This window comes from Bacillus rossius, chromosome 13, assembly GCF_032445375.1.
Source record: "Bacillus rossius redtenbacheri isolate Brsri chromosome 13, Brsri_v3, whole genome shotgun sequence".
Lineage (NCBI taxonomy): Eukaryota > Metazoa > Arthropoda > Insecta > Phasmatodea > Bacillidae > Bacillus > Bacillus rossius.
Genome location: NC_086340.1, coordinates 49,115,897 through 49,140,354, shown reverse-complemented (window position 1 = coordinate 49,140,354; position 24,458 = coordinate 49,115,897). Strand labels below are relative to the sequence as shown.

Sequence of the window (24,458 nt, the reverse complement as noted above, 5' to 3'; positions counted from 1 at the left end):
TACCTGCTATTTTTACCGGGAGGGAACCAACCACTCAGTCATTAAAAATGGATTAGAACTGCCACCATGTTTCTGGGGTAGACAATAAGACAATACGCCCCCACCACCCTAGTGAAGCGACTGCCACAGCAATGTTTTTCCTTTAACAGCTCAGGCAATTATTTTTTTTTCTGCCTGGCTAACAAAAAAATAAAAGATTGGCTCATGTCCCACAGCTAAATAAAATTGTTGGCAACATTGCAGCCTTGATCAAGATGAGGTGAGACATTTTTGTCAGGTGTTCAGTGAGTATTTAGACTTTGGTCACTGGATATTCTTATAAAATTAACATACATGATTAGTAGGGCCAGAAAAATTAGCATTTACTATAGATGCCAATATATGCCAATATATATATATATATATATATATATATATATATATATATATATATATATATATATATATATATAGGCATATATTGGCATCTATAGTAAATATATATATATATATATATATATTTACTATAGATGCCAATATATGCCAATATATATATATATATATATATATATATATATATATATATTGGCATATATTGGCATCTATAGTAAATATATATATATATATATATATATATATATATATATATATATATATATATATATATATATATATATATATATATATATATATATATATATATATATATATAGCAAAACTTAAGATGCAAAATACAGTAATGACATACGAAAACCGAATTTCTCATGAGCTGTTGATATCTTGAGAAGTTTTTGGAATTATTTTTTTTTTTGAAGCTCTGCACACTAAGTGTACCCAGGTAGGCGAGGCCCTTAAACTGTAATTTGTCAAATGCTAATCATGAGCAAGGGGCTTATTTGAGCATGTGTGCACCACATGACAGCACTGCGACCCGCTACATGAACACGGTCTCATCCTGGGGTTCGTTCCCCCTGCGGCCCTGCGACCGGCTCTGGTAGAGTTCCCGGAGGAGAGATGCCTTCTCCCGCTCCAGCGCCGTGATCCGCTCGCTCTTCTTACTGACCTCCTGCGGACACAACACGGCTCAGCACTGCCATCTCCATCTCAGCCTGGCTGCATCACAATGCACGGCACATTACTTTTCTAGATTTATGTAGAAAACTAATTATAAGAAATTGTATACATATATATATACATACACACACATATATATATATAAATGGATGTTGGTATGTGTGTATGACACTGATAAACTCTGATACAGTTTGACCAATCACCATTAAAGCTGCCACATCAAAGTGATTTTTTCCTGGAGAAGGTTTTTATGCAATACATTTTTTTTATCTCTCCACTACACTACGCTGTGGCACATCAACTTCTATATCGTTCAACCTCATCACCAACATCACCTTCATCAGTTGGGAGTTACAACGTCGCCTCCAAAGCCTGCCTTCTTAAAGCAGTTGGCAATGATGGTTCGGTCCAACAAATCCCAAGAAGCCGTGAGGAAATGCAGTGCATCTAAAATAGACACTTTCTACGGTGGAGAGTTGGGTGTTGCGTGATTCATTTTTGTGATTAGTCTGCACACTAGTCTCTTGTGGTAATGCTGCTTTAGTACCTTGAACCCTGATCCATGGGTTGCAGCACTGATGTGGAATTAGCAGGAAGAAACTGCATTTTCACATTCCTCAAGTTTGCTAAATTCTTTGGATGGGCAGGGCAGTGATCCATAAACACAATAATATTTCTGTTCTTCACTCCCATTTTGGCATCCAGGGAATGCGAATATTGTTCAAAGATGCCACAAGTCATTCATGATGTTCTGTTATTTATGTACCTACATGGTAAACCTTTCACATTTTTAAAACATCGTGGATTTTTGGCCTTTCCAATTACCAAAAGTGGAAGCTTCTCAGACCCACCCATGTTGGCCCCCACAAGAACAGTCAGCCTCTCGCTTTGTTCATCCCCATGGCATGACTCTCCTTTTGAAACAAACGTCTTGTCAGGCAATATTTGGAAAAAGGGGCCGAACTCATTGACACTGAAAATGTCCTTTTTGTACTCCAATAGAATTTGAGACAATAATACTTTCCATGCATCTGTTATGGTTGCTAGTCGCTGCCCACAACTTGTTTTTTTTTTCTCCCTGGTTTGAACTTGTACCCCTGAATGGTTCTACTCCTGTCGAACACCCGTGTACTGCGGGTGGCCAACCCTCCAAGCAAGTTATCACCGCTGGTTTCGCGTGCGTCGGCTGAAGCAGTGGAGTGGTAGGGGTGACCACGTGACCACATGTCCGCTCACCTGACTACCCCTCCTCCTTTTGTCTCCGCCGAAGTAGGAGTAACTGGGACCTTCTGGGCGATTCAAGGAAGATTTGAGCACAGAGCACAGAGAGTGCGGGAGGAAGGAGCACGAAGAACGCCTCCACGTTCGTCGCCCAGCCAGACCACCAGGAACGTCACTATGCCCGAGCACGCATCGAACAATTAAAGTGGCCTTAAGTCTCTGGGACTGGTAAGTTCAACTTACAACTTACATGTTACTTCGGAAATCGGACTTAGCCCTGTCGTCAAGTAGGGACCCGGAGCGCAGTGCTGTAGAGAGCAACTTAGCGAAGAAGGTACCCTCTTTTATTGCATAATCGTCGCACTCGCGTAATCGTCGCACCTATATTTTAGGCTGTCAAAATTGAGATGAAAAAACTTCTTTCGTAAACGTCGCATGATGTTTTTGGTCCCGCTATTAGATGCCGAGCGCTTTGTGTAGGTATCTTTTCCATATAAAACAATGTATTTTAAAGTAGAAATTTAATATTTATTCAGTCATTACTGCTTACTTATTTCATTAACGGAAATACGAAGTTGTCTGACGTGTAAATTTTCTTTTAAAGACGTTTTTAAACATTATTTCCTTTATCTGATCGTCTGAGTCACCACAATGTAGGTATCTCTTCCGTATAAAACGATGTGTTTTAAAGTAGATATCTAATATTTATTCAGTCATTACCACTTACTTACTTATTTAATTAACAGAAATACGAAGATGTCTGACGTGTAAATTTTCTTGATGTAAGTTTTTGGACATACGCCATTGCTAAGTACTTTTTCTGTAGAAGAAAACTAAAAACTAAAAGATAAATAAATAAATAAAAATACCCAAAAGACAAAAAACACAAATTAAGCAAAAAATTGCTGTTGTCAACAGGATATAAACACCACAAAATATTTAACAGGAATAAGGTCAACAAACAAAGAAAAACGTACTAAGAGAATGAAAAAAAACCCACAAATGATGACTACACAAAAATATTGAACCCACAAAATTCAGCACAACGGTTGAAACGAGACAAAAACACGACAAAACGAAAAGACGAAACAAACACAATAGTTTTCCAAAACAGAATATAACGATAAAAACCCCCACAAATGATGACAACACAGAAATATTGAACCCAAAAAAAAAATTCTGCACAACAGTAGAAACGAGACAAAAACACTACAAAATGAAAAGACAAAACAAACACAACAGTTTTTCCAAAACAGAAACAAGCGACATTTCGGGAACTGCTATCTGCTCCCGTCCTCAGGCAGAGACGCACATGTTACGAAAACACAGGTGCAACTGAGTAGGGGCTGGAAAAATGAGGGTATTTATCAGAGAAAGGGATACATCTTGCTCAGCCAATGGCAGATGAGCTGTCTCCCCATTGTTTGTGCACCATGGAGTTAAAGCGGATTGGTTATGGTAGGTTGAGTATTGGCTATTGTTTTGTGCTGCAGGGATGTTTCTCTCTTTATCAAAGGGATCCACATATATTTTAATTCAATGCTCTGCCGACTGAAAATATTTTTATTGCTAATAATGAAGGCTGATTCTTTGATTTTCCTTTTTATTTTATCGGATTCCTGTATGAGTGGTGTGGAGCCTTCCCAGAGAATTTTGTGGCTATTTTCCCATGTATGTTCAGAAAGTCTGGATTTTAGGGTTTCACCCTTCTTGCAGTTGTTTTTGTGTTCTTTGATTCGGGTGGATAGAGCTCTGCCAGTTTCACCTATGTACATGTGGCCACATTCACAGGGGATCTGATACCGTCAGTTGGGGTGAAGGTGACCAGATTTATCTTCATAATGAATTTTTGCTAACAAATTTTAATATGTTTATTTATCTAACTATGTACGTGTTGTTTTCTGAAATGCTGTCATTGAAAGAAAAAATTACTATTATTTTAATGATGTTTTTAATTTTTTTTTATGTAATTGGTCATGTTCACCCCCAGTGATATGTGAAGTAAACCTTACAATAATGAAAAAAAATAGACCAAACAACCACAGGTAAGCTACTGGAAATAACAATAGAAACTATATGTTAGTAAACATTGAACTGCATTTCCATTCTAGTTCATTCTGCTATCACTTTTTCTTGGAACACATAATGGCCTCGTTTGTTTAGTTTATAAGGAGGCAGAACTGTTTTCTGAATTAGACACTTCTCAACATAAATTACTAAACATTGGGGTGAACATGACCATGTGGTCATCTTCACCCCAAAATGCTAAAGAAACTGCACAGTTTCAATAAAATTAGTTTACCTTTGAAATTTTTATTTATTTGGCAATTTTTATTATTTACTTACTCTTCTATCCTCTCGAATCAGCAAACATAGCAATTTTATTTGCAATTATATTTTTTATTATACCCGGCAGCAATAAAGTATTAGCAACATTATTAATCATAACTTCATAACAAATAGTTCTTGGTTTTTATTTGTTTCTAAATTTATGTCTAAAATTGTAATTTCAGTCCCAAAATCACTTCTTTCAAGAGAAACTCTTCTAGATTTTAAAACATAACCACATAATTTTTTATCTTCATTGCCTGGATTGTGTCAGGCCAACAAAACAAATTTCATAAAAATGGTCAACTTCACCCCACTGGTCAACTTCACCCCAAATGACGGTACACACAGTTGTGAGTTTGTAATTTTTCTGTGGCTGGTTTCACCTTGGTAACAATACTTTTAATAGTAGATTTAGAACGTAATGCTGTTTTAAGTCCATATTTGTTTCCCAGGCGTCTTAATTTTTTCTGAAAGTCCTTTAAAGTCATTTTTAAACGTTATTTCCTTTAACTGATCGTCTGCGTTGCCGCTTATAAAAATGTAGCCAGTGCATCATTCATGTTTGGTTATGTTGCTTCCCGTATAGAGCGCGCGCACGTAGTCGAATATCGATATCTCGCCGATTGAATGCAACCCGCGCTCTCTGTCGAGTGCCAAGTTAACTACATTTGATAGTCCGCATTCTTTCACGGTACTTATGCATTAGTTCACGTCACAGATTCAAGTTGCTTGCGTTCGTGTCACAGATTTTGTTTTTCTATATAAAGTTGAAGAAAGGTTTTTGTTTAATGAATTATTAATATAAATTGTTTGGCGTGCTCTTGTATACTCCACCTTTTTTCTTAAATAAACGTACTTTTCATTAACGGGTTTTGGTTTTATGAATAACTTTACCTAACAAAAAATATTTTTTTTCAGCATAATTGTCGCACCCCTACTTTTCAAACTTGATTTTAGAATAAAATGTGCGACGATTAAGCGAGAAAACACGGTAATCGTCAGCGATTTGATGCATCAACTCGTGGACCAAGCTGGGGACTCGTCGGGCGAGTTTTATGTGAAAAGTCGCTCTCTTGTTTTGCGACCTGTGGAAGGTGGACAGTAGCACCCGAGGTCTGAAAATGCTCGCCGTTGACGTTTTACTTTTTTCTGGCTGAGCAAGTACGAGATAGTGAGCAGAAACTCTGAAGGAAATACTTGTGGCTCATGTGTGTGACTGCGGTGGTGGGTTTGTGGCTGGCATATCATGGCAGTGTAACGATATACCCCACTTTGACTTTCTTCCAGACAGTGACTTCTAACCCCGAGGCAACTATTACAGATATTGTGTACGAGTGTTGAGGGTATGCAATGAAACTATTTTTCCAAGCCCTCTGGTTTCAGTGTGACAGAGACGGACACGCTGGATGTGGACGTGCGGTGGCCTGTCGCAGACGTCGGGGCAACTCGTTCCTGTTTGGAAGGGCGCCATCACAGTCCAGTTCGAGTGTTGTTGGGGCTGGAGAGTGCTGGTGGAAGAGACGACTCGACAAGCGAGCCCGGGACAGGTAGCCCTATGAACTCTCAGGCAAATGTCCAGGCAGTTTTCACCAACAGACTCAAGGGGTTTCATTTAACGTTGGTAGAGGTTTTGTGGGTAAATATTGAAGTTTAACACGTTTTACACGCAATCTAACTATTTGAGGATAGTTGTAATGATGTAAATAGTTGGATCAGTTAAATGTCATTTTTTTGTTTGCCTCAGAAATTTTATTCTTAAAATATTATCGCTTGGCTTAGTCTCATTTTATTTAAGCGAGTTTTCTATTTATTTCAGTCTTGCTATTGTAAAATAGTGTAGGCAATAATTATTGTGTAAACACTTTGTTCATTTTTGAGAATACAGTAAAACCCTGTTAGACATTTTTCAAGGGACTTCTTAACAGGGAAAATTTCTTAAAAGGGAAATACATTTGCTTCAAAAAAACAATTTTACTCAAATGACATACTGCTTAGCTCAAAATTACACTTACCAATTATCGTCAGCATGCTGGAAAAACTATACAATTATATCAGTAAATTGAATTATTTAAAATGAATTTTTTTAATAAGCAAAGTTAAAAAAAAAATTATCAAAACACCAAAAGAAACTAACATTTACTGTTTTGAAAAATACTGCATAAGAGTTGTTTGTTTCAACACATTTTCGTTCTGACGCATCACAAAATTGTCCAGAACCCATATACTCTTCCTTACGCTATCTGAAACATTTGGTGTTCCATGAACAAATAACCTCAGATTGTCCAGGTTGTCAAGTGCTTCAGAGTAAGTTGGCATGGAAGTGGAATCACCTTCATCGCTGGCACCATCGCCAGTCTCAATCTCAGCTAAATCCTTGTGTTGTGCTCATAAATCTTCGATGGTTTGTGGCTCACATGGTAGAACCTCATCATCAACTGAGACATAATCTTCAAAGGTGCATGAAAAATTTAGAAGCTCTTGAAGAGGTTTCCAATTTGCACTGCATGTAGAAGCACATGCGATTGGTTCACTGTCCTCAAATGCTTCTTCAGGGAAAATATCGTTAACTTATTGAGCACCAAAGCCTGCTTTTCTGAAGTAATTGCTAATGATGGTTGAGTCAAGCATTTCCCATGAAGCAGCAAGAAAATGCATGGTGTCCAGGATGCTGATTTTATAACCACTCGTTTTGGTACTTTTCATTCATTGTTGTTATAAGTCGTAACACAAGGTGCTTAAGAAAATGCTGTTTCAGAATTTTTATTATTTCCTGGTCAAAGGATGTTGAATTTGGTGGGAAAAATTCAATCGGGATATTTATAAGGTTGGATATTTCCTTGGGATGAGCAGGGCAATGATCCATTAAAAGCAATATCATTAGATTTTGCACCCCATCTTTGCATCCAACACTCACATACTCTTCAAAAATGCTGCCTGCCATCCACGCAGACTTGTTGTTTGCATACTTGCACGGCAATGTCTTTATGTTGTTAAAACACCATGATTTTTTTGGTTTCCCAATTACCAGCAATAGTAACTTTTCAGTGCCATCCATGTTGGCACCCAATAACACTGTCACTCATTCCTTACTTTGTTTGCCTCCATGGCATGTTTCACCTTTTAAAACAAAGGTTTTGTCCGGTAGCATGTTGAAAAACAGACCCCATTCATCAACATTGAATACATTTTTTTGGTTCAAAAACCATTATAATTGCAGGCAACTTTGTGTTTATCCAACTCTGGACAGTATCATCACACACTCTCTAACTCCCCACTTACAGTTCTATAGACAATTCCTACTCTGTTCTTAAATCTGACGAGCCAGCCATTTGAAACATGAAATTCAACACCCAGGTTATGTGCTATCTGTACAGCCTTCTCTCTTAAAATTGGGCCATTTGTCGGAATTCCAAGTGCCCTCTGTTCTTTAAACCATGCCAAGAGTGAAATTTCAACATCTTTGTATTTACTAATCTTAATTTTTTTACACTTTAACAAAACATGAGTAGCCAATATTTGGTCTCGTTTCATCATGATTGCGTTCAAAGAAGATGGCGGCATCCCGAGTTTTTTTTGCTTTACTCACTCTTGGTAACAAAGGATTTGCATAAACTTCTGATATTATTTTCAGTTTTTCTTCAAACGATAACACCTTTCGTTTAATGGGTCCTCCACTACTTGTAGATGCCATTATGCACTGTTTTCCACAACACTAAAGATTTATTATGCTTGATAACCTTAAAATCACACCTAAAAAGATCACAAATCTAAAAAAAAAAAACAGTAATGGCCGGTGGTAAATATGGTTTGTTGTGTATTCGTCAGGTGTTATAACTCGAATAGGGAAATTGGCGTGCAGATGGAATAGCCTCTCAGTCTATACGAATGCAAGCAGATGATTGGTTGGAAAATACACTTGTGATAGCATGTGGCATCCAGCACAGGTTTCGACGGCCATGCAAATTTTTCAGATGTTCTACCTTGAATACGGGAAATGGCGTGCAGATGGAACAGCCTCTTAGTCTATACAAATGCAAGCAGATAATTGGTTGAAAAATACACTTGTAACAGCGTGCCGTATCTGGCAAAGGTTTCGACAGTCTTGTGCAAGTTCAAATTATTTTGTCATCATTCGGAAAGAAGTTAATTTTTAAAAATTAACTATAAATAGAGTTTAAAGTTTAAAGATAAACATTATTTTTCTTTTTTTCCACAAACGCTGAACGTTACACGTGGGAAGCATCTATTAACGCAAACATTATGAATGGGAAAAATTAACATATGCATATAGGGAAGTGAGTAAGGGAATAATGTTGTAAACATAATTAGCCGGAAATTATGTATTTTTGTTAATTAAATGAGAAAAATGTATTTTCCTAAAGAATAATACATTTAAACTTTAAAAAACATTATTTTATATGGGAAATAAATTTTACAAGGAACTCTAGCACGGAAAATAATAACCCATATTACATGGAGAAAATGGCGGGACTGAAACATTTTATTGTATGAGACGGGAAATTGTATTGTGTGGGAACGTTTTAAACAAATTACACTGTAGTTTAACTTAAAATAGTTAAATGCCAATGATGCCAGTGTCTGTTCTATAGAGCGTATCACTCACTGTTGCTAGAGTGATACATACTACTCTGTGAGACAGATTAGTTGCGTTTCACCTACTAATCATATGGCTTATATATACACTAAACATTTTATTTTGAAAGCCATTGTAAATTATATAAAGTTTTATTTTTTTTTAACATTAATATTTTTTATCCTATAAAGACTTTAAAAAAGTGTCTATTAACAGCATCATTACAGTTGTTGTCATTCTGAAAAAAAAACTACTTCTATATTAAATGCCAATCATTTTACACACGTAACTACCGTGTTTTATCGCATAATCGTAGCACATTTTATACTAAAATCAAGTTTGAAAAGTAGGGATGCGACGATTATGTGAAAAAGGCATTTTTTGTTAGGTAAAGTTATTCATGAAAACAAAACCTATTCAAGGAAAGTACGTACATTTAAAAAGTAGTGTGTAAAAAAACACGCCAAACAATTTAAATTAATAAGTCATGCAACAAAAACATTTGGTTCAACTTTAAATAGAAAAACCAAAACTGTGATGCAAACATCAGTCGGCACATAACTATCGTAGTACACACCATGAGAAAGCGTGGGCTATCAAAGGTAGTTAACTCGGCACCACACAGAGAGTGCGCGTTGCATGCAATTGGCGAGATATCAGTATCAATATTTGATTACGTGTGCGCTCTCTATACGGGAATCAATATAACCAAACATGAATGATGCCAACTACAGCCCGTCCAAAATGATAAATAAAATACGGTAATGGAAATTCTCGGTCGAGTAAGTTATGGGAAAAATCTGAACAATTGGGTCGAAATGGGGAAGATTTTTTGAAAAACAGAAAAATCGCAACTACTCGGAGTACATAATGCCAAAAAATGTTTTCTAAATAATTTTTTGATATGACCAGCCATAACTGCATAGGTTCGAAAAAAATTTTCACCGGACAAAAAAAAACCTAACTGCCTTAGTAGACACCTTATCAAATCTGTTTTAATTGTTTGTAAAAATCATAATTATTTTCCAAAACTTTGTCTAAAACAATGTTTGATAAGATGCTTGGTGTTGAGAAGGATAGAAAAATAATTCAAAATTTTGTACCATGATCGCTATTAAATTCCTGCGTATTTATTTCATACATTTTACATATTATGTTCAAGATTTAATTAAAATATTTTTGTAGCAACCATTACTGCAAGGGGAAGAAAAAAATATGGGTTTAAGGATATAAAAATCCCTTTTTGTTCTAATGTAAAGAAATATAATCATCAAAATCTTCCTGCGCCTTTAGGCTGTGCCGATAAGGATTTTTTTTTTAACTTTAACTTACAACAAGAATCTGTTCACACACATTTCATTTATAGGAATTTATACGATAAATGTAACGTTAACTTGATTAAGAAATTAGTAACATCACATACCTTTTAATCACTATCGCTACCGCTGACCAATGTTGATACCCCATCCATAAGAGTAGCACAGAGCTGACCAGAAGAATGGGGTTGGGGCGATGGAGATGACTGGGATGAATTGTACGAGGCTAAACTTATCAAAAATTTTTCCTCGTCATCTTGAAGTTCGTCAGCTCTCCACAGCTCTTCTTCCATGTTTTTCAGTTTGTACATAATATTTCCAGTTTTCTTTTGATACGTGGTCATAACCCTTTGTTATTAAGGACTCCATATCATGTGCCTTGAAAGTTGTGTTATGCAGTCTTACAAACGATTTCGCTTGAGCCCATACCATTTCAATAGGGTTTAGCTCGTAATGATATGGGGGCAAACGAAGTACAGTTCGACCTACGCATTTGGCTATTTCTTCAAGTTTGTATTTCTTGTACTTGTGACTTTCTCGTCCTACTATGTGTAGCAATTCAAACTTAATCATACTGGCATCATAAGGAATGCTTTTCTCCGTGAGCCACTGTCTTATATCCCCCACACGCCAAAGTTGCACGGGAATCGGTTCACACATCCTGCTATGGTATGATGCATTATCCAAAACGATAACAGATCCGTCTGGAGTGTTTGGCAAAAGTTGTTCGGCAAACCACTTTTCATATCCATCTGCAGTTATTTCATCATGAGCGTCAGCTGTGTTTTTTTGCACAAGAAAGTAAGGGCAGCATTTTGAACAAAACCATCCTCATTACCTGCATGCACTAATGCAAAACGTGCACTTCGTCCTGTAGGAGGTTTAAGGCCTGAACTAAGGCCCTCAATGGCTGCTTGCCGAGCACTCTTCACTGTTGTATCTTTCCATGCCTTTTCCACACTGAGCCCCACATTTACCCAAGATTCATTTGTATAGATAATTGGTTTTCCTAAATCCCTAAATATTTTTACTTCTCTCAAGTAGGTATGCCGCCACCGAATTATGTCGTCTCGTTCTATGAATGCTGCCATGTTTCCTCTTCTTAAATACTCAAACCAAATGTCGTGAAGGTACCTATGCAGGGTGGTACGAGAAAAATCTGGCAGTGATTCGTCACTATTCACTTTTGCTAAAATGACATTTAAAGTGGGAGGAATATTAGTAAACAAAAAAGTGTGAACGATCTGCCGTAGCCCACTCTGCACAATGCCATCGTAAGTTTGTTTTCGGCAATTTTTCTGTTTTTCTTTCCTTTTTGATTTTACCTTACCAGGCGTACTTAGGGTCCTTATGTTGTAAATGGTTCGTTCGGAACAGCCGGTTGCTTTGGAAGCTTCCTTAATTGCATTGCACACGCTCATATTTTTTGAAAAATACTCAAATACATTCAACACAATCTTGCCCTCCCTCCCGCGTAGCCTACCAATATAATTTCTTTTCGGTGTTCTGTCTTCCATATTTTATATGTACGTAATAAAAATAAATGTAGAAAATAAAATCACGTATGTTAATATATAATTTGTCCAAATTATAACTGTAACGAGTCACCGGAAACAACGCGTTGCTTCGTCGCGAGACGCGATACTAACTGGTAGGCTGGTTTTCAGAAATGCGTGTATAAGGAAATACATGGTTCACTAAGGAAGCCATGTATCTTAAATTGCTTGCAGAACATAACCCCACTTATCTTAACACATGACGCTGTTTCCTCTTACGATGGCAGCTTGTGAGAGAAACCTCTATTGCAGCGCGCTCTTGTACTGATAAAGACACATCTTTAACAGCTATTTCCACGGAAACTGTAGAAGCAATTGAGATGGAGCTGCTTTTAAAAACTAATTCAATTCATTGTGAACATTTTTCACGCTTTCGTCCCCCATCTATCTTTAATAGAAAAAAAGTTTTCAGCTGGTCAAATTTTTGATGTGTGAGTTTGTGAGAAAATGGATTTCAATATACCGTATTTACTCGTGTATAGCGCGCCCTCGTGTATAGCGCGCACCACGATTTTTGCAACAAATTCCAAAGAAAATTTTTTTTTTTCCCGTAAATAAATTTTACTAACATTTTGTGGTACCTGTTAAGTAATTACGTATGAAACAAATGATAATTTAAATTGATGTGTGGTGATGCGTCAGGAAAATACTTAAACTCTGCTGTGTAGACGGAAGATAATGAAGCGCTGTATCGTCACAACTGGTACGGTGTCGGGAGGGAGGGAGACAGGCAGGAACGGGACGCGGAGGACTAGATGACTCACCGGTAGCAGCTGCGACGAGGAAGCGAAGGAAGTTGGAGGGGGAATGGCGACAACATTCTCTCTCTCTCTCTTTTATTTTACTAGCTGCGCTGGCTTTCTGTAGAGGGGGAGGTCTAAAAATAAACAAGAGACGCGAGAGCACGTGTGTGTGTGTGTGTGTGTGTGTGTGTGTGTGTGTGTGTGTGTGTGTGTGTGTGTGCTGTGTGTGCTGTGAGCGTGTGTGTGCGAGAGACCAGGTTGTGTGCGTGTGTGTGTGTGTGGGTGTGTGTGTGTGAAAGAGAGGCCTTGTTGCTTGTGCGTATGTGTGGGAGCTGGCCAGAAACGTCACCCGTCACCCGGCAGTTAACGACTTCCACTCCTCCTCCCCGCCTCACCCCATCACTTTTTTTTTTTTCCATGTATAGCGCGCATCCTTATTTTTTTCCTTTACTTGAGGGGAAAAAAGGGCGCGCTATACACGAGTATATACGGTACCAAAAAAATTATTTAAGTGAAACCTGTACAGTTTTTGTCTTAACATTTGTTCGGTGGCGTCCTAAGGCATTAATTTATTAATAAAAAAAAGCTGTATGAAATACACATGTAGGTTTTTTTTTGATGTGAAACATCTCGGAATAGTTCAAAAAAGTTCGCAGTGAATAAGTTATGATTTTTTTAATTTTTTCTGACACTTAAAATATTCTTAAGTTTTCAAAATAAGCATTGCCTGATCCGTAAATCGATGCTATACAATATAAAAAAAAGCTTGGTCCAAAAATTAAAATTTTAATTTCGTTTGATATTTGGCAACAACGTACGAAGAAACAAGGACAACACTAACGGTAATCGGTGTGTGTTAGAGAGAGAATGCGCCCATTTACTTCCACACTGCAATCTTAGAGTGGGATGCTCTATAGTGCTGGCTACATTTTTATAAGCGGTACACAGCGGCGACGAAGATGAATAGAAAAGAGTTATAACAATTGAAAACGTCTTTAAAAAAAAGTTACATTTCAGACAACTTCGTATTTCTGTTAGTTAAATAAGTATGCAGTAACATCCGAATTAATATTATATTTCAACTTTAAAATGCATTGTTTTGTACGGGAAAACTACCTACTGAAAGAACACGGAAACTAAAAACATGTAACGTTGCAAGACCCCTGCCCTCCTAGCTAAATATTTTTCTTCTAAACTATTTTTATGCATGTAAACATTTCTTAAAATGTCTTGTTAAGAATATTTTTACAGTTTTTATGTATTTTAGGGTTGATATTTGCACTTGCTGTGTGTTTTAAGAGGGTACTTTGTATTTTAACAAACATTTTAAATCATTACTATTTCTTATGTAATTATTCACAAATAAGTCGTCGTACTGGATTTTTGCCGGTTTTGGCCTACTTTTTCAGGTTTTTCTAAATAAGTTTAATTTTGTCAAGAAATTTGTATAATGATTGCTGTTTTTAATTTTCATTAACGTGTTGCATAATAGTTCTAGAACAAGGAACTGTGTCTGTGGCGGATGTAAATAGAGAGAAAGAGGGATATGAGATTTGTAAGTAAGAAAGAGACAGACACTGGGATTCTCTGCCAACAGAGATAAAAGCAGGGATTCCCCACTGGTCGTGGGAACTAAGTGATAACTGCTGTCTCACGGTGTGGGAGAGAGAATGAGAATGTAAAGTCCCTGGCTCTGTGTATAGAAAACTGTTTTCAATGTATGTGGCGTAATCCTATTGGCTTGTGATTTGTAGTGTGAATGAAGCGTGTGTGTGATTGGTCGGTGACATCATGTGACTGCCCTCCCTGCGTGAAGGACACAGTGCCATGATCTCACCAGTCGTCTGTCGATCGGTGCACCAGGAGGGCGTGTTCGGTGGCTTCTCACGAAACATGTAGTAATTGTGGAAGAGAAAATTTAACGTCGGTAGCTCGTGCCATGCCGTTTAATCATTTGTCGTTTTGAAACTTTTTGGCCATTTTTTAATTAGAAATTGCGGCTACCGACGCCGGCGTCTGGCTCGTGGCGAAATTCATTTTCGCTGAGTGCGGCCATGTTTGAGGCCGCACTGATCTCGTGTACTTACAATAAGATGTTTCTGAAGGACTTAAGCTACGTTTGTTTTCGTTAATTTCCATCGCCCAAGCTGCGAGCATTTCTCGACAGGCAGATATACGTGTCGAATGTGTGACCAAAACATTGAAAGTGATTGGATGCAGTTATTTTGTCTTTCGGACAATAGAACTCTCGAATGAAAAGGAAAGAAATTTTTTTATTTCATTCAACGAACCGTTATAAACATCATGCCACGTTTATGCGAGAAATTTTTTTCTCCCAATTTTAATGTCCTAAAATAACAGTGTGGCAATTATGCGCGTGTGACGATTATGCGATAAAACACAGTATTTGTTGTAGCCATCACTATTAATTTCAGACATTCCTTTGAATCATGTGTTATGCTTGAATAGAAGTGACATGGTAATATTACATTGTAAAATATTGTTTGTTTCAAAAGCAATTGAAAACATAATGGTAACTTTGAAATCTGTCTCCCTAAATGTAAAAATTATATCATGCGTTTGACGAAATACTACATGCAAATTCTTTAACTTCCAAATTCTCATTTAAAATTTTCCTTTAGAGCATACAATAATTTAGATTTATTTCCCCCAAAAATGTTTAACACTTTGAGTGCTATGGACGTAATTTTACGTCCTTCGATTTCTTTTGAGAAATGCGACAGACGTACTGGTCCGTCCATGATCTAAAAATACTTTCCTTTGGCTAGTCGTAGTATTACGTCCGCCGTTTTACCAGTAAAAGTTCTTTGTTCATTTTAGTTTTGAATTCCATCGCTGGATCGCATATGAATCGAAAATGTGGGCCGATAGAATCAATTGTTTTGCTTCGGCCAACCTGACAGTTCATTCTACGAATGCTAGGTGGCAGTGTAGTTCTCAACTGCGCGACGTTGAAGAAATAAACAAATTTGTTACAGCTTTTTTGCGTACTATACATACTGGCTTTCACATACACGATAGTTTAGTGCTGTACACAAATAAACGGTACAGTTTTCTGATAGTAGGCTCTTATGTTTGTAAGGATTGTTTTTGATATGAGAGAAGGAAAAATTCAAAACTTTTTTTTTAATTTTGAATATTACTATCTAAGGACGTTTTATTTTTTATTTTTATTTATTATTTTGAATGGAACAATTTTAGTATTTATAAGCACTAACATGTATATGTTGGAATTATTTTGGGGGATTTCCCTGTTTCTCTACCTGTAATCTGTGGGTTTGAAAAGTGCAAGGGGGCTTCCCTATCTTCAGTGTTCCCAAAGGGATTTCTGTGTGTGAATAAATAAATATTGTGGTAAATAAACATAAATAAGGTACCAAAAATGTCAAGTGATACAAGTGAAAGTAACTTGCGAAATGAATGTGATGATAGTGATCTGGACCCAGAATTTAGTTTATCTTCAGATTATACAGATTCAGGTAGGATATATTTATGTATTGGTTTTTATGTATCGGCCTGATAGGGTTTTCAATTGACTGCGCAGATGTGCAATCATTGTATATAGAAAACTAAAAAGTATAGCAATGAAAATAATAAAAAGTATAATGCATGGTTTCAAAAATTTTATGTATGTATAAGTTTTCCTAATTTCAACAGTAAAAAAATATGAACATTGCTGCGCTATGGTTTAGTATAAATCATAAATATAATATAGAATCTTACATTTATTGGTACAAAAGCAATATTTGTTGCACATGCATATTTTGCTTGTGATTTCGCATGAAGTCCTATAGTAATTGAAATTAATCATAAGGAAATTTTTTACATGGAAATCCTAATTCACTTTACTATTTTCCACATACAGTGATGAAGAAAACGATTCTGAAAGTGAACCTGAGAGTATTAGAAGTGGTTCAGTACCAGGTGTTGGGGCAAGAAACAGAGGGCAAAGCAGAGGGCGAAGCAGAGGTAGAACAGGCAGGCTTTGTGACAGACGGAAAAGGAGACCTGGTAGCAGAGGTACAAGAGGCAGCAAAGTACGAAGCAGAAGTAGAGAAAACAGAAAATTAAGAACAGATTGGCAAGATGGATGGACGGAAATAGATAGGATGCCTTCCATAAATGTGTATTCAGGGGAAACTGGAGTTATGCCAGAAACAGATTTTGATGAACACAGTGCACCACTAGATTTTTTTTCTCATTTTATAAATACAGATATTATCAAGCATATGAAAGAACAAACAAATTTGTATGCTCGCCAAAATATAAACAAGAAAAAACGTCTCAACCGAATCTCACCCAAAAGTAGATTAGCGAGTTGGAAGCCTGTATCTCTAGGAGAAGAAAAGAAGTTTCTTGCTATAATTATTCACATGAGCATTTCTGAACACCCTGATATGAAAGACCACTGGAGCACTACACCAGTGGTTTCCTGCAACTTTTGCCCTAATTTGATGTCAAGGGATAGATTTTTATCACTGTTAGCAAATTTTCATTTGAATGACAATGAGCACATGCAACAGAAAGGCAAACCTGGGTTTGATCCTTTGCACAATGTGCGCCCACTCCTTGAACTATTGCGTCAGAAATGTAGAACATCATTTCAAGTTGCAGAAGACATTACAATAGATGAAGGAATGTGTGCCTACAGAGGCAGACTGTACTTCAAACAATACATGCCACAAAAACCCAGTCGTTATGGGATAAAGGTGTACAGGTAGATCAAGGACTGGCACAGCAATTCGCAAGGACACAACATGGCAGTGTAGTGTGTGCAAACTTGCAATGTGTATTGAACCTTGTTTTTCTCTGTACCATTCAAGAAAAAAACTATACATCATAATGTACTAATATAATACAATTCTGTAGGTGACTAAAGAAATATTTTGAAGTGGATAACAGTGAAATTCAATAGACACATTGTGAATACAGTGAAAATTATTACTGTAATTTATTTTTTTTTATTTTCTAAAAAAGGTTCTATTCAGACATGTGTCTAAAAATTAAAAAATTCAATTTGTGTACCCATATATATTTTGTTTTGTAGAAGAAGTTACAAACTTTCAAAAAATGTTTAGTGCACAATTATTATTAAAATAATTTTTTATCAAAAAATTATAAAAAAAGGCTTAAAATGGCCAGTTTTTCTAGAAGGAACTCAAAGTGTTAATGACTTTACAAAAATGTAATTACCGTATTTACTCGTGTATAGCGCGCCCTCGTGTATAGCGCGCACCAAGATTTTTGCAACAAATTCCAAAGAAAAAAATTGAAATTTTTTTTTCCCATAAATAAATTTACTAACATTTTGCAAAAACATTAGTAAAAGGAAGCTCCCATCAATTTTGCAGTGAATCAACTTTTGCGTCTATTGCACTTGCTTCAGACCGAGCCAAATCCAACACTCGAGCCTTCTGCAACTGCAATGCCTTGATCTCCTCTTCAACTCTTCTTTTTTCTGCCTTCTTCTTGTCTGTAGCTTCCTTTTCTTTTTGTTTTGTTTGCTGGGTTTCCTTACGCCTACAACTAGCATTTCTTACATACTGTAACATGGACTTGGTGATATCAACATGCTTTACACCTCCAGAACGTTGAACAAAGTCATACACTTGTCTTTGTGCAATCAGTGTTTCTTCCTGCAAGTTTTCAGTTAGCAGATTAGAATTCACTGAAAATCCTCTATCGAATTATGCATTTCCATGGGAAAGTACCAACATCAGCCTCACAAACTTTAGTAGGCCTGTTTTGGCAGCTACTGCATGTGCCTTAAGAATGAGCATCCACAAGTGATCAAGGTGCCCGTCTTCTCGAGAAAAAGACGAGAACAGTGCTTCAGAATCTTGCGAGGAACATACCAACTCATATGATTGCTCAATGTTATCAGCTTCTTGTCCTGATAGCCACCTGTTTTGAAGACAACATTCTAAACTGTACTTCAAACGCTGTTTCCTCACACCCGAATTTAAAGCCACAGACGGACATAAGCAGGGAATTCCCTTGGTAAGTTTGTACTTCAGGGACCTTTGGACAAGTCCTAACATCATTTTTCAGTAACAGGACAGACTTTTCTGGTACTTTCTCTTTCTTGATGGTATGGCATACTGCATAATCCAACTTGATATTGTTAGCAGTGTAATGTGCCGCTGCGCTCAATATGAAATTTCGTCTAAAGAACAAATATAGATTGGCCGTGGAAGCGCCAGGCAGAAACAATACTAAACACATTACCCATAGGGGCACAGCGCACGCACAACAAAATTTATGATTAACCTCCTTAAAACTTGGTAAAGTTATGTGGATCGTGATCAAGGATAAGAAAATAATAAGATCTGGTTTGGTTTACATTGGCATTTACTTAATGATTTTGTTGCTGTTATTTCTACTTTACAAACCTTATTCCACTGAAGATAACCCATGGCATTACAGCCGAAACAAAATACCAAGAAAATTGTTGACCTTATTTGCTATACTTAATATATTAAATATTGTTAAACAATAAACCAAATGGGAGGCCCCGGGGCGAGATATTATAATAAGTAACAATGGTTATATTTTACTGAATTTAAGGTCATTTGGTTTCTTAACTTTACAGGCCATTGAATATTGAGAGCGCAGGCTCTTCATAAGACAAATTATAAAAAAAATTATATTTACTCGTTAAATGAATAAAAGTGTCCTGAAACTGGTTGTTCAGAATTATAAATTATTTTAGGGTTTTTTCCACTCAGGGAAAAATATGTTGAAAGCTGGCACTCTTGAGAAATTCTCCGATTGCAGGAGGCGATGAATTTCGGTGAACTAACTCATGAACTGCATGGGAGTTGAATTTGGAGCGGAATCTCTCATCCTAGTTCTTGATCCCCGCCTGCAACCAGTATTCCCATCAAATTAGGTTGGTTAACAGGCGGCTGATGTTGGGCGAAGTTAAGCCCCCGAGAACCGGAAAAGAAAAGGTGTGTGTGGGGCGACGAAATAACTTACCTAAGCTGCGGGGTGGAGTAGATCAGGTCGGTCCCTGGAGATGGCCAGGTGATGCGCGACGCGGAAGATGCTGTCGCCATGAAGAATAATAAGTAAAGACAAAAAAACTATTTCAAAAAATAAACTATTTCGGGCAGCAAAAAAAAAATTATAAATTGAGTGCTAAGGCACATGGCCTTGTCGATAACCAACTACATGCTTTAGAGAAAGCCGTTCACGACTTTTCAGAAGCGCGTTGTCTCGGGCTGCGTCAAAAATGGCGCCGGCTCGCCTAATTAAAGCTGTCTTTGGTCGCCTGTCCAGGGGAGGGGCTTCGGAAAACCCGAAGGGAACCCGAATGGTTCCGAAAGAAAAAAAAGGGCTCCGGCGACCTATCGACTGAGTGTGAGGTCGACTGTTTCTCCTGGTGGGGATAGGGTGGTCAGTAGTGCGCTCTCGCTCTCAGCTAGTTCGTCCTTTCGCCGCTAGATGGCGTGGGCATGCAGATCGGAGTCTCGCAGAGACCATCGCGGCACTTGGTGGCCGCCATTTTGCAAGTGGGGGGGATTTTGGCCTTGAGGTTGGTCATTGCCGCGGCTGGCCGATGACCGCTGTGGACCAGGACGGGGTGGGGGGTATGTCCGGTGAATGACCTGCCCTGGGAGACTTCGCCGGCCAGGCGTCGGGACGTGCGGCGGAGCTTGAAAAAAGGACACCAAAACGTGTTAGAGACCGCAAACTTCAGCACACCTCCGAGAAGGGGTGGAGGTGACCATGGGAAGCTTAGGGCGGCTACTTTCGTCACGCGTAGCGCTAAACTCGTGACGAGACGCGACGGCCAGTGGATACCGTTGCTGATGATAGCCCTGTAGTCGGCTAGACCCAGCAAATTTGGTGGGAAACGGCGGTGAGAGCACTATACTGCTCAACAAGCTAACATGCCGGTACACTCGACCGAACAAGTTTGGATGGGGGCGAAAGCAGCGGGCGAAGGAGGAAAATTGAAGTTATAAAAAAATTTAAAATTTTGTAAAACTAAGAAAATAAAAAAATTGTGCCTAAAGTAGCACTGATTCGGCACATACTTCCCCCCTGAAAGACGGAGTCAGGGTGGCCAACTTGAGCCACCAAAAACCTAAGTGACTTATCCTGTACCATGATCTACTGTAGTAAACTACTTACAACGTTTAAATAGAGCTAAAACTTACAGATAACTTATTGAATAAGTGGCGCCACTTAAAACAAGACATCTTAATTGAATACTCCTTAACTTAAACATCTTATAAACTAGTACCATGGTTTTTTATATTACTTATAATTATGACCTAGGGTTTTTGATAACAACACTGTGTGTTGAGTTTGGCATGCCTAAGAATTTGGCGCTGTTCCTTGCAGAAGGAAAACAGGAAGAGTGCCTTTACTTTAGGTTCGGGTGCACTTTCTTCAGCTGAGATATGTGCGCGCGCGCGCGATATTCGCCGGAGGTGGGGTCGGCTAAAGCGACCGTGACTGGCGTGAGGTATCGTTGTATCTGCCAGGGGCCATTCCAGCGATACGAAAGATTGGCTGATCTCTTGTCGATCGCCTTGCTGAGTGTGTGTGCTCTGCACAACACTAAATCGCCTACTCTGTAGGGATTGGGATAACGTCTTTTGTTATATTGTTGCCTGCTTGCCTCGTGGGCCAAGTTCAGGTTTTTACGAGCTCTACTCCAGACTTCCTTAATGTTCCTGGGGTCGTCTGGTAGTAACTCTTTTAACGTCCATTGATTAGAGAGTGGGGTGTTGGGCTGGTATGTAAACATGAGTTCAAACGGTGTTGTTTTGTGACTTTCATGTCTGGCGGAATTGAAAGCCATTTGCAACCACACGAGATTGGAATCCCACCTATCCTGCGAGTTCGCATGGAATGCTATTAAGGCAGACCGGAGGTTTCGGTTGAAACGCTCCACATGTGAAGGCTGGGGGTAGTAGGGAGTCGTGGTCACGTGCTGAATCCCGTGTGAAAAGCACATGTTTTTGAAAATTGTCGATTTGAAGTTTGTGGCGTTATCGGAAACAATGATGGAAGGTACCCCGGATATTTTGAAAATATTATTTTGGAGGGCTCGAATGGTGATTTCGGCCATGGCTCTTCTAACAGGGATTAGCCACACAAATTTTGAGAATGCATCTACGCATACTAGAAGCATCGAATTTCCGTCTTTTGACCTTGGGAAGGGTCCCACAAAATCAATGAAAAGATTTGCATGGGCCTTTCGGCCACATCGGAACTCAAAAATCCGAATTGTGTTTTCTGGGCAGGTTTGCTCAAATTGCACAACTTGCATAATTTGACCCTCTGGGTTATGTCTTTATGCATTCCGTCCCAGATGAAATGCTTGCGGATGTTTTCAATAGTTTTGAAAATGCCTTGTCGCGTGGCTGGCTCTTCTCTGGCTCCTCCAGAATGGCCTTAAGCGCCAATCTTTAGTTTGCTGCCTGGGTGAGAAGGGATCGGCCTGACTGGCGCGAGTAACTTCTGGCTGGAGGTTCCTGAGAGGGGTAGGTAGGATTCTCCCCCACCTTGGGATGCCCTGAAAGTGGCTCCCAGTGTCCCTCGTCGAATGCCTACTTACGGGCTGCGGCTGGTTTGGCTCTGCGGTCTCCCAGTAGTAGGGCTGACCTGCTTGCTTGCTGGCTGGCTGGCTGGCTGGCGGGCGGTTGGCTGGCTTGCTGGCAGGCGGGCGGCTGGCTGGCTGGCGGGCGGTTGGCTGGCTGGCGGCGGGATAGGTCCCCGTGGAGCTCCCTCACCCCGAAAGGACACTCTCAGATATGCGGTACGAGATTTATTACGAGTACTCGCGGTTGGTACCGACAGCCTCCCGATACACACTAACTCGCGGACTCGGTTGTCGGTCTTCTGCTCTTGGCTGGCAGGCTCGGCTGCCAGCGAAGGCGCGGTGAGCGGTTGAAGGCGCGGTGAGCGAGGCTCGGCTGCCAGTGGTGCCACGAGGGCACCGACTGACTTCCTGGCCCAAAGGCCGGCCTTATATACCCCTCCTGAGGGCCAGGGCGTGACGTAGGAAGGGCCGAGGGTTCCAAGAATCACGGGCGCTTCCAGGAATTCCAGCCGGCCTACGTGACTTGGACGGACCTCGGCTTGGAGGGTGAGGGGAAGGTGGGTGGAGGCGGCTGGGCAGGCGGAGGTGGGTGAGGAGGGGGAGGCTGCGCGCGCACCTGCTCGGCCTGGCGAGAGAGGGGTAGGCGAGGGGTGGCGGCCAGTAGGCGGTGCTGGGTGAGGAGGGGGAAGCTGCGCGCGCACTCGGCTGGCCTGGCGAGAGAGGGGTAGGCGAGGGGTGGCGGCCGATAGGAGTGTGCGCGCGCACCCAGCTGGTTGGCCTGGCAACCAAGGACGCGGCGTGGTTGTCTTGGCAACGGGCGACGCAGTGGTGGCCGGACGGTGACAGCTGTCGCGGCCGTCAGTGGCGGCGGCGCGCACACGTGTTTAGGAAGGAAGGGGCTGACGGCTTCGTGATTATAGACGTGCGCGGCACGTCGCACGTCAAACCCCCTCTCCTTGAAAAGGCGGCAGCCACTTTCCACGTGTGCGGCCTGATCTTCGGGGTGGTACCTCCATCCTTCCTTCCGTCTTGGGGATGATGCCTTCCACGGTGCTCCGTCTTCTGGGAGATGGGGATACGGGTAAAGGCAGGGATGACCCTCAGGTTGGGCGTGAATGATGGTGAAATGATACATGTCCCTCCTACCTGACTGGTGATAGGGGGGAAGAAACAAGCTCTGCTTTCCGATGTGACTAGGGGGCTCAAATCTAAAACTTGCTGTTAGTTCGAAATCTTTGAAATATCTTTGACACTGGATGAGGCTTTATCTTACACGCTAAGGAACCAGAGCCCAGGCTACACCATCATCATCGTTAGTGTCCTTGGAAACATGGTGTGCCCTGCCAAGTTTACAAATTTTTTTAATCTTGGGTTGGTTCCTTTCTATTTACATATACACATTATGATTATTGGGCTCTAACACATGTTTAAGCTTTATATACACTCTCTTTCCCTGGGGACGGCTGTCGGCTTTAAACATTTACAATTTCCACATAGGTACAGGTACATTTCTTAGAGTGGAGCTCTTCTTTCGCTCTTACTGCTATACATTGCATGGTTTGAAAAATGTCTATCGTTATAATCTTTGTCATTCTTGCGGCTTATTTCTTCTTTTGTTGATCCTGCACCCGCACGCAGGAGTGGTCAGGTGGCTTATCGAAGCCCCTGAGGTGATGAGGTTTGCGACCCCATACCTTGTTTAAAAATGGCCATTCGCGCACTCACTACACTTACTGTTGGTGCGGGGGGCGGCCGATCCGGTACCTCCCGGGTCGGTCCTCGATGGCCGCTCTGCATACTCGCCATGGCTGCTCTCGTTGCTGGGGTGGCAACTGGCTGGCGGCAGGGTGGCGCCATGCTTCCGCTGGCACTGGGTCCGTCCTCTGGGTAGACTGCTGGTTCGGGGTTTCTAGTCGGGGTAACTGGTCCAGGGTTTGGACTGGCATACCCGGGAGAGGTGCGCTGTTGTCCTGGTGGTCCGCAGTCCTGGCTGGTGGAGTCATCTGCTCCACAGCCTTCTCCTTGGCTGCTGGGCCGGACGGGTTCAGGAGGTCCTTAGCT

General features: G+C 40.0%; 1 protein-coding gene across 2 annotated transcripts in view; it reads right to left on the bottom strand.

Annotated features, from left to right (window-relative positions):
• Positions 1–702: 702 nt before the first annotated feature.
• Positions 703–24,458, bottom strand: part of LOC134538557 (suppressor APC domain-containing protein 2) — an 81,142-nt gene continuing 57,386 nt past the window's right edge. For both annotated transcript variants that reach the window (XM_063379979.1, XM_063379978.1), the window contains exon 7: positions 703–1,045. In XM_063379979.1, coding sequence (XP_063236049.1) covers positions 914–1,045 — 132 coding nt within the window. In that variant the 3' untranslated portion in view covers positions 703–913. The remainder of the gene's footprint in view (positions 1,046–24,458) is intronic.